The sequence below is a fragment of the Taurulus bubalis genome (genome assembly GCF_910589615.1).
Source record: "Taurulus bubalis genome assembly, chromosome: 4".
In the NCBI taxonomy this organism is placed as follows: Eukaryota; Metazoa; Chordata; class Actinopteri; order Perciformes; family Cottidae; genus Taurulus; species Taurulus bubalis.
In genome coordinates, this window is record NC_136592.1 from 13,657,040 (window position 1) to 13,672,962 (window position 15,923).

The window sequence follows — 15,923 nt, forward strand, 5'->3', positions numbered from 1 at the left end:
TTTCAGGAACCTTGTCATGACTTGGAAGCTAGCTGAGTCTTGTGAAAGTGAAGCGTTGGGAGATCTGATGTCACAGCCTTGGTTAGAATAACAAGTCTATGGGAGGAGGAAGCTGAGGGCTGCGGACTGTGATCCAACAATGCAGGTTAAGACAGATCTCCCTTCTCAACTACCTGCCCTTCCCTGGTTTCATTCCTCCGGCTCCAGGGAGGGGAGACTTTTTACAACAACTAGGAACCGGCAAGCTGCAAGCATGCAAGCATGATGTATGCATCGGATCTTACTGAAGAAATATGAGTTTTTGAGACGACGACCCATGTCTTTAAATATTTTACTGCTGATTTGAAGTATTCTGAAGATCAAAATGATTGCTTTTTAAGTACGCAATACTTTGGATACTGAAATAATAAATCACTGAAAATGATTTCCACCAGCTTGGTTCAGGCATTTTTAGGTGTTTATTAATGCAGTATTTGTCAACCATAATAATGTCTCTTATAAAGACATATTTCATTTTATTACAACTGTGTCATTCATTATCTCTTTATACACCAGCCTTCACTCATATTTCTTCTCATTAACAAGATTAATAATAAGAAATGTGTTAAGTGTGTTATAAACTATGTATGTATGTTTAGACACTGCTCGTCTCCAGAACAGAGAGACTTAAAACAAATACTTTTCTGAATTGTTTCTAAGCCACTGTTTTATTTTCGGATCATTTGGACTGTTTTATTTCGGATATATTCTTCATTAAACATGCTCTGTTTTTCTCATGAGCACTACTGTATGCTTGTTTGTTTTTAGCACACTCTGATATTAATCAGCTGTCAAAAATAGGACATGTTGAAGTGCTTCAGGAGGGAGCTATTAGAATGTGTCTGGCACATTAAAATCCTACTGGTTCACTGCTAAAACTCCCAAATCAACTTTTGCCAAGGAGTATGGCCAGAGAGGGAGCGGAGTATCTCAAGCTAAGTATCAATGGGAATGTTTCAGTAGCAACCAGAGCAAACCCTCAGTAATACTACTATAATAACAGTAATGGTGCAATTTATTGCGTTAATGACAGCAATTAAAATGTTTGCTCTTTGGTTTGATGGCCACTAACACGGTGAGGATTCCCCGCTGTCTCCACGCTCAAAACATGACTTCACCAATGTGAGAGTAAACAAGCAATACAAAGATAATATAGCAGAAAAGATTAATTGTTGTAATATAGTGCTTTATGAAGGTTTTAAGGAGACTGAATCTATGTTTCATTTTATATATTTATATATACTAAGTGCACTACATAGTGACTTTAAACTGAATCTTTACAGACTTGTAGATGAATTATATACTCTGACTTGGTGACGTTACTCAGATATAGTAAATTGCATATGTTTCTTTTGTAGTATCTTATTTAGTTTGTGTGTACTTCAATGTACTTGAATGTGTTATTGTTTATCTGTTTACGTCGCTGCAGATTTATTTCAACCGCAAAGGTAAAGCCACCACATAATACAGATTTAAAAATGTTATGGTCCCATAGGATTATTCTTCATGCTGTAAAATGAAATGTAGACTGCAATAAGAAAACATTTTGATTACACAGAAAAAGAAAAATATGTGCAATTTTCTTTGTCTATTTAAGACTTTTAGGGTTTCTGATGGTTTGGATCGTGCTTGTAAAAATATGTCCAGCCACACATACAATTGGCCTTTTAATGAGACTATTACCAGTCTCTGTTATCCACAGCTGCTTTTAGACTGCATAAATAATCAGTTATATCTGCAGCCACCTGAAGGAAGCGGATTGGCAGCCTCTGAAATTGAATGCAATGCAGTGCATATACAAAACCAATACAATTAGGCTGTTGGTCATGTTCTGTGATCTTCTGTGAGGGAATATTTTCAATTAATTCCCTGCACCTAAAAGATTGCGGTAACTATAAAAGCAACCCAGAAATGTGATTTTATAACTCAAAATTATTGAGCATGCCCTGGAAGCCTGAGCGAAAGCCAGAGGCCAGGTTGTGACTGGCATTTAGCCCTTTGTATTGTACTCTATGTGTGGCTGGACATATTTTTACAAGCACGATCCAAACCATCAGAAACCCTAAAAGTCCTAAATAGACAAAGAAAATTACACATATTTTCTTTTTCTGTGTAATCAAAATGTTTTCTTATTGCAGTCTACATTTCATTTTACAGCATGAAGAATAATCCTATGGGACCATAACATTTTTAAATCTGTATTATGTGGTGGCTTTACTTTTGCGGTTGAAATAAATCTGCAGCGACGTAAACAGATAAACAATAACACATTCAAGTACATTGAAGTACACACAAACTAAATAAGATATTACAAAAGAAACATATGCAATTTACTATATCTGAGTAACGTCACCAAGTCAGAGTATATAATTCATCTACAAGTCTGTAAAGATTCAGTTTAAAGTCACTATGTAGTGCACTTAGTATATATAAATATATAAAATGAAACATAGATTCAGTCTCCTTAAACCCTTCACAAAGCACTATATTACAACAATTGATCTTTTCTGCTATATTATCTTTTTATTGCTTGTTTACTCTCACATTGGTGAAATCATGTTTTGAGCGTGGAGACAGCGGGGAATTCTCACCGTGTTAGTGGCCATCAAACCAAAGAGCAAACATTTTAATTGCTGTCATTAACGCAATAAACACATGCTATTGATATTTAGTACCGCCTGACGATACTGATATTTAAGAGTTCATAACATCTGATACCAATACAGTATATCGCCCAATTGTCTTTTTGTTCGTAGAGACAACATAAATGTAAAGATAAATGTGTCAACAATATTTACTAACTGTGGCACTTGATAAATAGTTAGAAAATACACTCTGATGGACAAACTATGTATTGAAGAAAGTGTTTCCTAAGTTACTGCAATCAAATCTTTGGCGCTTCTGTACTGTGATTTCTTCTTATGTATCAGTCGACATATACAAAACAAATAAAATTAGGGTGTTGGTCTTGTTCTGTGAGGGAATATTTTCAATTAATTCCCTGCACCTAAAATATTGCGATAACTATAAAAGCATATAATTTTTAATAATTTTTTTCCACCATGTTCCTGCATGTTGCCATGTGTTCCACTTGAGGCTACACAGTTTGTTATAGTAACTCGTCCTAGAAACTCCTCCCTGGTCGATCACATAGTTTAGGAAAATGCATTGTTTAGCACTATCCACAAATTTTCTCTCCATTTGTTAAAACACAGGCACTGCAAAGTATCTTTATGATCTGTAGGAATTAAGGGTAACATGAGCCCATGAGGACCGCAAGCTGTTAATAAGGCACTATGTACTACAACATATTGTACTACAATGACAATTACATTTATCAAAAGAGGCTGAGGTTAAATGCACAATTATCATATTAGAGTAATGCGGTCAGCAGGATAAGAGAGCTTCGTGCTACTGTGATTAGTGTTTTCCACACATTTGCATTCTCCAAGTTTGCCTTGGAGAATAGTGGTGAACGTGCACATTTACCAGCAAAGGAATGCCATTTATCTTAATCCTAATATTTACATTATGATTAACATTTGTGCGAATTGCCACTTTCAGTGGGACCAAGTTGTCAGAGGTTACTTTATGTTTTGCTGTGTGTGTGTTTACCACCACTGCCTCATCAGCACAGGAAATTAGGTATGAATAAGAAACACTGCCAGTCAAATACTAGCATTATTATATATTAGAATATGGATAAACAGCAACCTTTCTAACAATCGTCTTGCTCAAAATCAGCCATCAGACTGACAGTGTGAACACCGACTACATTTTACCGCTGTGAAGTACAATGATCATGTATAACTACTGTATGTGAGATGAGAACAGTCTGCCTGTTTCTAAGAACACTTTCTGGTTGAAGAAAAGAGACAGGATGATAAATTGTAAGAACGAATGGTCTACGTATCACATATCATTCCCAAAGTTAGTTTTTCTCTTCCAGCGGGACACTGTCTACTCTCAACATGCTAACACAAGCTTCAGCTCACTACTCACAGTACAGAGTTGGATGGGGCCCTTGTCCAGGATACAGGATCGTACTTGCAAAAGCTTTGAAAGTCTTATCATGACAGACAATCATCAGCCGTTCTTTCCCATTTGTGAAGAAACTACTACAAACTGATCATCGATGAGAAATATGTGGTTGAAAATGAACTAACTGATATCGAGTACAGCACTTGTTTCTCTTTTAGTCAGGATGCTCTTAAACCATGTGACATGGACATGCACATGAACATTAACCAGCCCACCCCTGATGTCCCAGATGTCACTGACCTGTCGGGGACGTCCCGGGGAGCTTTACCCCCTCCTGCTCGAGGCACAGCCTTCGAACCCTTGTTGGCAGTCATGTTTGTCTGCAAACCGCCCGCTCACCTGATGGACAAACACAGAGATGTGAAACATTCAAAAAAGTGGCAGCATTCAATAAATAAATAAACATAAACACGAGCTGTAGACTGAAACACCTCGAGGGTTGTTTGGGTTTTTCAATGGGTGTTATTAGGAATTAACATTATTACAAAAATATTAAATGGAATTTGACTGATGACACAAAATGATCCAATCCTGTCATGAGCATGGACTTAAATCTAGTGCTACCTCAAATACAAGACATAAGCTCAACTATAAACACAGGTTCCAACACTAACAATAAGATTTGTATAGGAAATCATGGTCTCAATCACTCTAACCCTATAACTGATATTAGCTTTACTTGACACAACTTTTAACACTCTTAACCGTATAGTTGACTTTTCGCAATCACAGATTAACATGGGAGTGGCGGGGAAAGGTAGTTGTTGAGCTTGATAACGTTTCCCAAAGGACAAAAAAAAGAAATCCTAGAAGGTGCTCCACTTCTCCACGAATGCCATGTTCAATCTTCAGTGTTAACATTGCAGATGAATTTTCATAAAGTGTCATAACCAACACAGCATGTAGAAAATGTTGTGCCAGAGAAACTCTGATACTTCAGGCACAGCTTCTGCGCCACTTAAAAAAAAAGAAAACCTATTTTCACATCAGACAACACAGAATTGCATTGCTGCCACTAAAACAGCTCAACTGAGAATATTTAAACAAGGTTTGGATCATAGCCAGAGAAGAAATTTGGAAAGAACTCCATTATTCTCTGGGTAGCAGCCAGGTGAATAATGGCACAAACCTCGAGTAAAATGTAGTCAAAATGGATCAGTTTGATGTGTGCAGAGACATTAAGGTTTAGTAGTTATATTGCAGCTGCCTGATGTTCGTTGTGCATGATTTAATCAAGGTCACCACCATGGATCCCGGTTTGTCTGGCACTGCATTGCATTCAATTTCAGAGGCTGCCAATCTGCTTCCTTAAGGTGGCTGCAGATAATTAACTGATTTTATACAGTCTAAAAGTAGCTGTGGATAACAGAGACTGGTAATAGTCTCATTAAAAGGCCAATTAAACACATGCTATTGATATTTAGTACCGCCTGACGATACTGATATTTAAGAGTTCATAACATCTGATAACAATACAGTGTATCGCCCAATTGTCTTTTTGTTCATAGAGACAACGTAAATGTAAAGATAAATGTGTCAACAATATTTACTAACTGTGGCACTTGATAAATAGTTAGGAAATACACTCTGATGGACAAACTACGTAAAGAAGAAAGTGTTTCCTAAGTTACTGCAATCATATCTTTGGCGTTTCTGTACTTTGATTTCTTCTTATGTATCAGTCGACATGTAAGCAGGTATATAAACTAATATTGGCCGATAAATTAGCCCGGACGATTTATCGGTCTAGCTCTAATATCTAGCCGTGCAGATAGTTTGGGCTTTATATACTCAAAGATGTCTGCCTCTACCTCAACATAATGGAGGTGAATGAAAATAAAAATAAAAATGGGTTTTAAGAAGTGACTTAAAAGAAGTTGATTCTGCAAGCTTGATTTAACACTATGAAAAGGTCCAAGAACAGTAGTAAAAACAGTTCAGATATTTTCCTTTTAATAAAACTTTTCCTGGACTTAAAGCAGCTTGGACCAGCAGTTAGATCAAATTGTTGACTATTGCCGCTGAAATGCAACAATGAGCTCTCCAAAAAGTGTCAAAGTGAATGTGCCTGTGCATACGGAGGTCAAATGGAGATCCCTAGAGGTTAGAGGTGGAGGATGGGAGGGCGTTTGGCAGCATGGCTTGTTTACAGGAAGTTGTTGTTTGAAGAAGCCAGCAAGCCAGTAGTGGACTTGAGTCCTATAGAGACAGAGGACGAGAGAGAGGGAGCATTCCTGCTGTCAGCTATTTCCTGTAATTGTGGATTGTGCTAAGAAGACGGGGCATGCATCATAATTTTTATCAAAGAATGATGTTGTCCTGTCCTGCTTACTACACTCCATGGAAAACACAACAGTCAAAGTGAATTTTTACAGAAAACAAAATAGGACATGAACACAAAGACCCTATATATTCTGCGATGCAGACAGTACTTCTGTAATTAAACGTAAATGTATACAGACATAAATTAACTATAGTGTGTCAAGTTTGTAGGTGACGGAGAGGGACATTTGTTCCAAAATAAGAACACACTCAATTTATTTGTATTAATCAAAGAGGAGAAAGAAGACGCCGAAAAGGACCGCCGCCGCCATCTTTATTCACCACTCGCTCGCAACTGGCCAGCAGCTGTTTTGATTGGTACGTAGGGAGCTAAACATGGAGGGATTTAGGACTCAGGGGAATGTTCCTTCATACTAGTGGGCATGCGCAGCCGTAACGACTATTGTCATTCTTCGGCAGGCAGCAACATTTCATGTTTACAGTCACAGATGTGTGTACAGTGGTCTGAGCTACTTACGTCTCACGGATAGAAGTTGACTCACGGTTTGAAAGAAATTACATCACCAAAATGTATGCTGGGTAAAGCTCGCCCGCTCAGTCGCACAGGAAGAGACTTCCTGTGTGGGCGGTGTCATTTACCCAGCATGCATTTTGGCGATGTTATTTCCTTCAAACCATGAGTCAAGTGAGTTAACATGATACATAAGTAGCTTGGTCCGCTGCTCCTTCAGCTTCAAGCTGTGAATATTTAATGTTGTTGCCTGCCAAACAGAGGTGACAAGTATGACGGTATATGAAAAATGTATACCGTACAGAAAACTTATACCAGTTGAACCGGTATACCGCACAGCCCTAACTGATTGCATTGAGGATTGTCCTCTGAAATGAGTCTCTGGATGACTAAGTAAAGAAAACATGGCTGAATAATGTATCCATTATTGCATAATAACTAAACAAATCATTCTGGAAAGGAAATTGAGACAGAATTAACTTGAGAAGTACAATATTTCATATTACTCTAAATTAAACCAAATTAAAATATTGTCCTTACATAAAGTTCAGACACACTGGTTGTGTAAAATATTGTTTCTGATTACAACCTGCTAGAATTTTTTTGGGATGTTTTTGGAAGTGAAATTCAATATTCTCTCTTTGATTGAAAACATGAAACTTGAATTTGTAAAAAGTTAAAGGAAGCACACAAAGAGGAGAGAAAAACTGGAATCAACTGCCAGGAGCTAAATTAATTAAAACAATTTTAATTGTGTCAGCTCCACAGACGTTAGTTATATTAAGCGATGTCTATTTGTAAGAATTCATCCTTGTATTTATTTGGGGCTGATGAAGCTACAATCACAGAAATTGCTCACAGGAGAAGACCAAGACGGACTTTGCAGTGTAAACACCAAGGCGTTAGCCAACTGACTTCCTGAAGTCTGATACCATCTCCCTACACAAAATCACAGGCTGTAAACAACCACTTCTTAGAAAGCTCTAGAGTACCTTTCAAGTGCATTCAACCAGATTCAAGACACATTTTTACTTGAGATGTCAGAGCCAACGGTCAATAGTGAGAAGTCAACAGCTTCATGCTGACTCCTTCAATCCCTCCTTAATGTCTTAATGACAACCTTGACAATAAATGGTGGTACAAATGTTCGTGACCACCTGATGATTTTGATTCCAAATATTAATTTGGTTTCCACCGACTCCTGAGCGACACATCTGGCTCTTTCGCTGCTTAATGCTTAACTAGCATGTCACCAGCGTGTCACTAACTGTGTCTGTCTGCCGCTTGGTGCTGAGCAGCTAGCGCACAATGAGTTTATAGTGCTTTTTGTGCTGAAAAAAGCTGGATGCCGAAGCTGGAGACAACACTGATGAGAACAGTGGGACTGAACCAAATCAATAAAGTTGTGGTTCTGAAAACCTAAACAACAAACTGAAAGACACCGTAGATCTGAGGGGAACTGAAATGATAATGATAATTCAATGAGCAATGACAATGACAAACGCTTTTTAAATTACACCACTGTTGATACAGAACTATTTATCGGAGGACATTTACGTATTGACAACAGGTTGGTTGTTTGGCATTGTTGATCCCTTGCTTTGTTGATCCCTTGCATTGAAAATGTAATTGACCAACCAGGTCAGAAAAAAAGGACCACAGGTTATTAGACTGTAGCTTGACTACTTCTTCTGTTGTTACTACTTGGTCAAACAAGACATCTAGCCTTAGAGAAGTTACAAGTTCTCTCTTTCCCTTTATCCCGAGACATGTAGCAGCTACTGCCATTACTTCAAACTCAAACCAGAGAGATGAGACAACCATGAATTTGGCTATGACATAATAACAAATCAGTTAACTCAACGATATTCCTGGATTTTTCCTGGTTTTGTCATGTTCATATAGCGAAAGTACTAACTGATTACATGAGAGGCCTATCTATGACGCATATCTTTCTCAGCAACAATGGAAAATGAATGGGTCTTCATTAGACTATCTGAGCTGGAATAAAAGAGCTCTTTGTGTTCAATGTGTCCTTGAGAGGGAGACGTGGTTAAAAAGTAAGTCTCTTATCAGCTGTGTGTGTGTGTGTGTGTGTGTGTGTGTGTGTGTGTGTGTGTGTGTGTGTGTGTGTGTGTGTGTGTGTGTGTGTGTGTGTGTGTGAGCAGATCAAATATCTTTAAAAAAAGAGTCCACACTTCATTGGCCCTGTCAAATATGGCAGATCCTCTGATACACTGTTCTCTTAACTAGAAGCAAGAATGTTCTAATATTTTCTCTATCCATCAGACCTGCGGCTGCATTTAAAATATTAAAGACTATTTTCAGAGGGTAAAAGAAAGCAGAGGAGAGGGCAGAAACACCTGGACTTGATGCCAAGAACTTGTTTGTCATTCAACAAAGACTACACTCAGATATGTGCTCTCTCAGCACCTGGCACTTGATGTTCAGACTATGAGAGCAGAGCACAGCACAATTTTATGTAAGAATGTTATGACGTCATAACTTTCATTAACCTGTGACTGGGTTCAGTTTGATATCTTTGTTTATCCTGAAATATGCAGTAGCAGACACAAGAGTCCATAAACAGAGTCTAATATTGTTTTCTTCATTTTCTTCCTACTCTGCTTTTCTGGCTGAACTGGTTCTCATTTTCTGCTGATCAGCAACCTGACTTGAAGGTTTTTAAAAACCACGGCTGAGCTTACAGTCAGCCAAGAAGCAACAGAGAAAAGAAGAGTGAAAATGACTGTACATTCTCAACTCTTTGCAGACGTCACAACTCACTGGCAGGCATGAGCCCACACAATGATACATGCCATTGTTTCAATATCTGCAGAAAGAGCGGTTTTGTCCACTTTAGACAAAAAGAGACTTGAGCTGGTATGTTGAACAAAGCATTGTAGGAGTTGCCGAAATATCCTGGTCGAAGGGAATCAAGCTCTTGATACTCAATAATTCACTCTGCATAAAAGCATTCATAAGACACTACGAGCTGGACATGAGAGATGGACACAAACAAACATAATGGAAAGCAGAACCTCTCGGCTGAAACTAAAAGATTGATGTATCACACTCTGGATGTATATTCTTTACATAACCAGCTGGCAGCCTCGATAGGTCTCTATGTTAAAGAAAACCATCAAGGTTGGTGCACATAGCTGTACCTACATAATTACCCCCATACTCTACCACATAGCTCGCTATGCTGCCACTGTATAGCTCAATTGACCAGGTGGAACCAATTCTTGGAATGTTTTTTTTATCTTGTTTTTAAGCCACTTCAGCAGGTTTTTCTGAGTGACCATGGCATATTTTCTCTTTGTGGAAAAGAGGAAAAACCCTTCTGTGTAACCTAGATATGAGCATGCACAGCTGCAGAGGCAGGCATGTGGAAAACAGGCTTAAATCCATCTGAGCTGCAGCAGGCGTGCTAGAGTTTGTGTCACAGAGCTAACTTCTGACACACAGTTTTTGACTTCTTTTTTAAGGACAATGAGTAGATAAGATGTATTCTTGTTCAGCCAAGCCAACAAAAACAATAATCATTTGTACATTACCTGTCTTGTTGCTCATTTTTGTCGATGTTTATCAGCTTTAAGTTGTTTAAATATTAAGATAAGATTTGATTTATGTCATTTAATGGGATGTTTCAATCTTAATTGTTCACTACTCTTAACAAAAGTAGTCAGTGAATGAATACAGATAACTTGAAATGATCTCATCAAGGGAACAGTCAACATGATGACAGTGTTAGATAGTGAAATACCTTCGGTTTAATAATCTGAGAATCTGACGCTTGTGTTCCAAGACAAAAGCCATTCCTAATAGGTTATTGGCTATGGGCTGTCTACATTATTAAGAGGATGCAGAAGTGTTTTTGAGCTAAAAGGTCCACAAACACAGCCGTCACTGTTTGCATTCAGACATCAAGCTAGCGTGAACGGTTTGTATGTGAGCCGGCAATGTTAGATTAACTAGCATCCTGAATCAATGAAGGCATCTCACTGCGTCTTAATGTCGAAATTTGGAACATGCGGATCCCACTGATTAATTTTACCTCACTGGGTGTATAGTGCAGAAAGAGAACTGGTTATAATTTGACAAGTTAGATTACACTGTGGCTGCAGGTCAGTTATTACAAAACTGAAAACCTCAACAAGAGCAAATAACGATATGCCACATGCATTGAGCAAACCCAATGAAAATGTAAAGCAGTATATATAGCAACAAGTGTAAAAGCAAAGTCCGAGGCGGTAAACCTTGGATTATAAATCAGAGATGGATCAGTGTCGTCATGCAAGTGTTCAACAGTAGCTAGCACAGGGAGACAACAGGGCGAACTACGAGACTGCCTCTCGTAGTCTCCTCAGCAAACAGGGACAAACATGTTGTTCAAGAAAAGAAGAAAAAAAGACCAAAACAGCAACACGACAGACATCTCTTTTCTGGAGTTTCTGTATTACAAAAACAGACAGACCTGTCACAGCTTTGATGGAGATGGAAAAGTGGAAGTAGATTTTCTCATCTACAGAAGCATTTTTTCTCAGTGGATGATAACTTTGGTTGAGCTCAGGGCTTCAAGTTAAGAGAGATGGTCTCGTGACCTGAACAACACTCAACTGAGAAATTTTTAATTTGATTCTCTCCACTCTAAACAGCTAACCTTGGCTCCCTTCAATGAGACCCTGAACAAAACTGTTTTTCCAGAGCTGTTCAATGGCAAACAGTATCAGCCTCTTAACACTAAGCAACAATCAGCCATGTATTAGGTGTGAGTGTAAAGTTAAGTACTGATGAGCAGCAAGAATTCTCCAAGAATCACTTTAATAATAGATTAAATACCACTGACCGTCCAACTGCAAGTCTAAAACGTTACGTGAAGAAAAGAGGAAAGCAGTGTGAATTCCTATCTACCAAAAAATACAACAGTGTTCTTGAAACTGGCAGCTCATATTTTCCAGACAACTTAACAAAGATCGAACAGAATATCAAGAAAAAACACTTTTATTTAACCAGCTCTCTTCCATCACTACAATGATGAAAAGCCTACTCAAATGGGAGTATACTGTATAAACCATGTCCTCAAACACTTTCATTTAAATAAATGGTCCATGAACTTCAAACTGGATGAAATATTTAGGTTCAAAAGTTGTATACTATGCTGACATTTCTTGCTATATTCACATTTCCTCATCAGAGACAATCAGACATCCTTAAAGGGACAGTTCACTAAAAAACACAAAACTGACATGTTGAACGTCATCACACAACACACCCAATGGCATTATGCGTCATGTTAAGTACATTTGCAAAGACTCAACAGCAACGTCTCTTTATAAATACAACAGCTTAGTTACTCAAAACAAATCCACACACTCCGTGTTGCTGCAGACAATTTCCTTGAGAGACACTTTTCTCAAGTACATATGCAAAAGGACTGTTCACAACAAGATGAGGAGTATCATGAATGAAATGGTTATTATGTTGGGATTCTATTGTTGTTAAGTTTTTAAGATCCTTAGCAAATCACATCACAACAGTCCCACCAAAACTATTTCGATAGATAGATAGCACCAGGAAAGAAAAACATATCTTTCATTATGAGGCTGAGTGAAGAGCAGTCCATTTAAGAGCGTCTGGTGATAGACCAGACTACACTACTGTTTGACTGAAAGGAGAACAGAGAACAATTTCCTCAATATATTTGTGTTGACAGTCCCGTCCAGTGAGAGGGGAAGGTCATTGTTTGATCTGCACAATAGAAAGAGTTTAAGGGGAAAAAGACAGCGAAAGAAAGCCAGTCATGTCTCTATGGTTTGTAATATAATGTATAAGGTAAGATCAGGATTTCAGTGGTATTCTGTTCTATGATAACGCTTCCCATAATTAAACAGCAGACCACTCAGTGAGAGTATGTCTTAGTTGCTCTAATTGGATGTGTTTAACATTTTTAAATCTTCATCCAAGTGCAGGATGTCATAAGAAAGTGGAGAAAATGTTATGTTATGTTAAATGCTATATTTGCACCAAGTTGTATTGTAATCGCCTACCAAGTTTAAAATTTAAATTAGAAAAAGCTTAGGTCAAAATGATAGGCCCCTAACTAACTTAACAAGTCAGGAGTATGCTGTGGGTACAACACTGTTATATACATTTTGTATTAAGATGATTATATCAAACCTTTACTGTTGTGCTCAGTATGTCATATACAGTAGTCTATATATGTCTGTTCTGTGAAGGCCTACATACAACATGTACAAAGAAAACTGCAGGTGTACAATCTTGTAACGAAATCTGTATTAAACTATGAGCATAAACACAAAGCACGCATGTAAAGGTCCCATATGTTGTTTTGTGTGTTTTATCTCCCTGAACACAAAAAGTGCCCCCTGTAAATCCAAACTACAACAGGAAAAGGACCCAGTGAGTCCAGAGATCTGATCTGGAGTCCAGTCCAGTTCAGTTTATCAGCTGGTTTACTTTTCTTTCTTGTTTTTTGTACTTTTTGGGATGTTAAAGCGATAACTTGGTCTAATTACAATCCACAGAGTTACTGCCTGTATCCGCTGGGACATTGTTATCATTCAAAGGGTCAGCTGAAGAAAAAAAAACAGTCTGGTGTTTTCGCACTTCTTCGCCTAAACATGAAACTAACGTGAGATGACCAAATAAGGTCACGTGGAGATTAGGACTACATTGAAACGCACCTTGCAACTTTTTATTTGTTCTACATCTCTTGCGGAACCTTGTTTTTTGTAGTTTGTATCGTTTTCCTCCCGCCAGCTAAAAACGTAACCCTCCTGACGCTGGCTCGTCAGTAACAGCTCAAAAAGGAGACTTTTAACGTTACCTCCGAGTTTCTCCTCACATCCATGGCCGCTGACATTTTGAGATAATTCCCCTTCGCGGCGCATAAATCCAGTTCGTCGACGCGTTGAGAAACTTTGGCTGTTTTTTTTTTTTTCGCTGGAAACCTGCCCCTCTCAATAAACTCCGATTTATGTCTTTCCAACCAAAACCGACAAAAAGGGGGAGACTCCTGCCTCCCCTCTCTCAGCCTGCTGCAGGGTGGGAGGCAGGACTTGTTGCCTTGGAGACGGGTTGTTTGCCCCCCTGGCCTCGTGCCCCCTGCCCTCGTGCCCTCCTCAGACAGGCATTCAGCCCCTCTCCCTTGTTTATTGTCACGGAGCAGCCGAGGAGTGAGGATGAATATTCACGAGTTGAAGGGCTGCAGGCTGCTGATGGGATGACCCCCCCCCCACACACACACACACACACACACACACACACACACACACACACACACACACACACACACACACACACACACACACACACACACACTATTTGGACCATAGGAATATATTTCATCTGCAACACAAAGATGTCTTTCATTTGTCAAAGTGTGTAGTCACGCAGCCCAGAGACCAGTTGTGGAAGAAGTATTCAGATATTTTACGTAAGAAAAGTAAAGTACATAAGTATTCACATTCAAAAAAGAGAAGTAAAAGCATGAAATGGAAAACTATTTGAGTACAGTACAAGTACCTCATACTTGTACTTAAGTACAGTGCTTAAATACATGTAGAGTACTTACTGTACTTACATTCCACCACAGCTAGAGAGCAGTGACAGTGACCACGATTTGAATCAAATACATTAGGCAGATAGTTAGTGGTGGAAAACATATTTTCAAAAGTCAAAATAGTGATAAAACAAGGTAAAAATACTACATTACAAGTAAAAGCCCTGTATTAGGAATATGAGACATGACACAATTATTATTATCAGCTAAATGTGCCTGAAGTATTGTATATTATTAAGTGTGGCTTCAGCTGCAAGGTCATAGACCTCTGCAGCAAAGCGCACTTCATAGTATTGCTCGGGCTTAATAATCATAGTCCCACAAAAACTTTGGCCAACAAACAAATACTGTTTTGTCAGCAAGCCTGAAAGCGACATGAAGACCGGCCAACTGCTCCATCAACCTCCATGTTAAATCGGACCACAATTTTCTCTCATGACGGAAACGTGAGCACTTTACAAACTGAATTTACGCTCTCATTTATAAATCCTTACGAATATTTAAGTACACGGAAACGTTCTCAGAAGTCTTGTGCTTCTCATAATTTCGTTATTTTCGTGATGAGATTCACGGTTGTCTGTCAAATACAATAGTTTGAAAGGTTGTTTTCTCATTAAATCCACAGTCCAGTCTCCCACTCTGTGACAGTGTCACAGCTGCTACCAATTAGCCAATCAATCAAGCTGCCACCATGGCAACCGGTGACATGCGGGACAAGGGGCTTTTATGTCTACCTGTCTGTCTCTCTGTCTTCCCTTTCAACATAAAAGCCCCATGATTTAAGTGTATCTTAACATAAAGCTAAAATGAGGATTATTGTATTAAATAGAAAATAAATAGACAATTGTACACAATATTTTGTTTTGTAATCATGTGATATGTTGCAGCAAAGTGCTGTTCCATTCATATTTACACCATCAAGCCCTCACAGCTAATGTTGGCATATGTATATATATCCAATCCACACATACGTGCACACTCGAACGGGCGTGCACGTGGTAATACGGTCGCGTGCACTCAGACTCTTGACTTTTGATCATATTTATGCAAAAAATTAATAATTTATTTATTTTTTATTTTTTTAAGTCAAGGAGTTATTGATTCTTTGGAGGTCAAGGACAATAGGGGCTGGTATTCATATGTAATCACGTGATATGTTGCAGCAAAGTGCTGTCCTATTCATATTTACACCATCAAGCCCTCATAGCTAATGTTGGCATATATATATATATATATATATATATATATATATATATATATATATATATATATATATATATATATAATGTACCTCAATAACACATCTCCCTACCGGTAATGTATATATATTGCGACGTCTTACGGCAGTAGTAGCCACACTTTAAAAATTTCTTGTGAAATTTTCTAGTTTAGTTTGTTGTTACTCAAGTAAGGAGAAAATACATGAAAATATCACTTACAGACTTACACTGACAATCTTGT

The 15,923-nt window shown here is 38.3% G+C and overlaps 1 protein-coding gene across 1 annotated transcript in view; it reads right to left on the reverse strand.

Moving 5' to 3' along the window:
- Nucleotides 1–15,923, reverse strand: part of dennd2b (DENN domain containing 2B) — a 45,229-nt gene that overhangs the window by 26,063 nt on the left and 3,243 nt on the right. The window contains exon 2 of the mRNA XM_079216879.1: nt 4,321–4,419. Within this exon, the coding sequence (XP_079073005.1) occupies nt 4,321–4,394 (74 nt within the window). The 5' untranslated portion in view covers nt 4,395–4,419. The remainder of the gene's footprint in view (nt 1–4,320; nt 4,420–15,923) is intronic.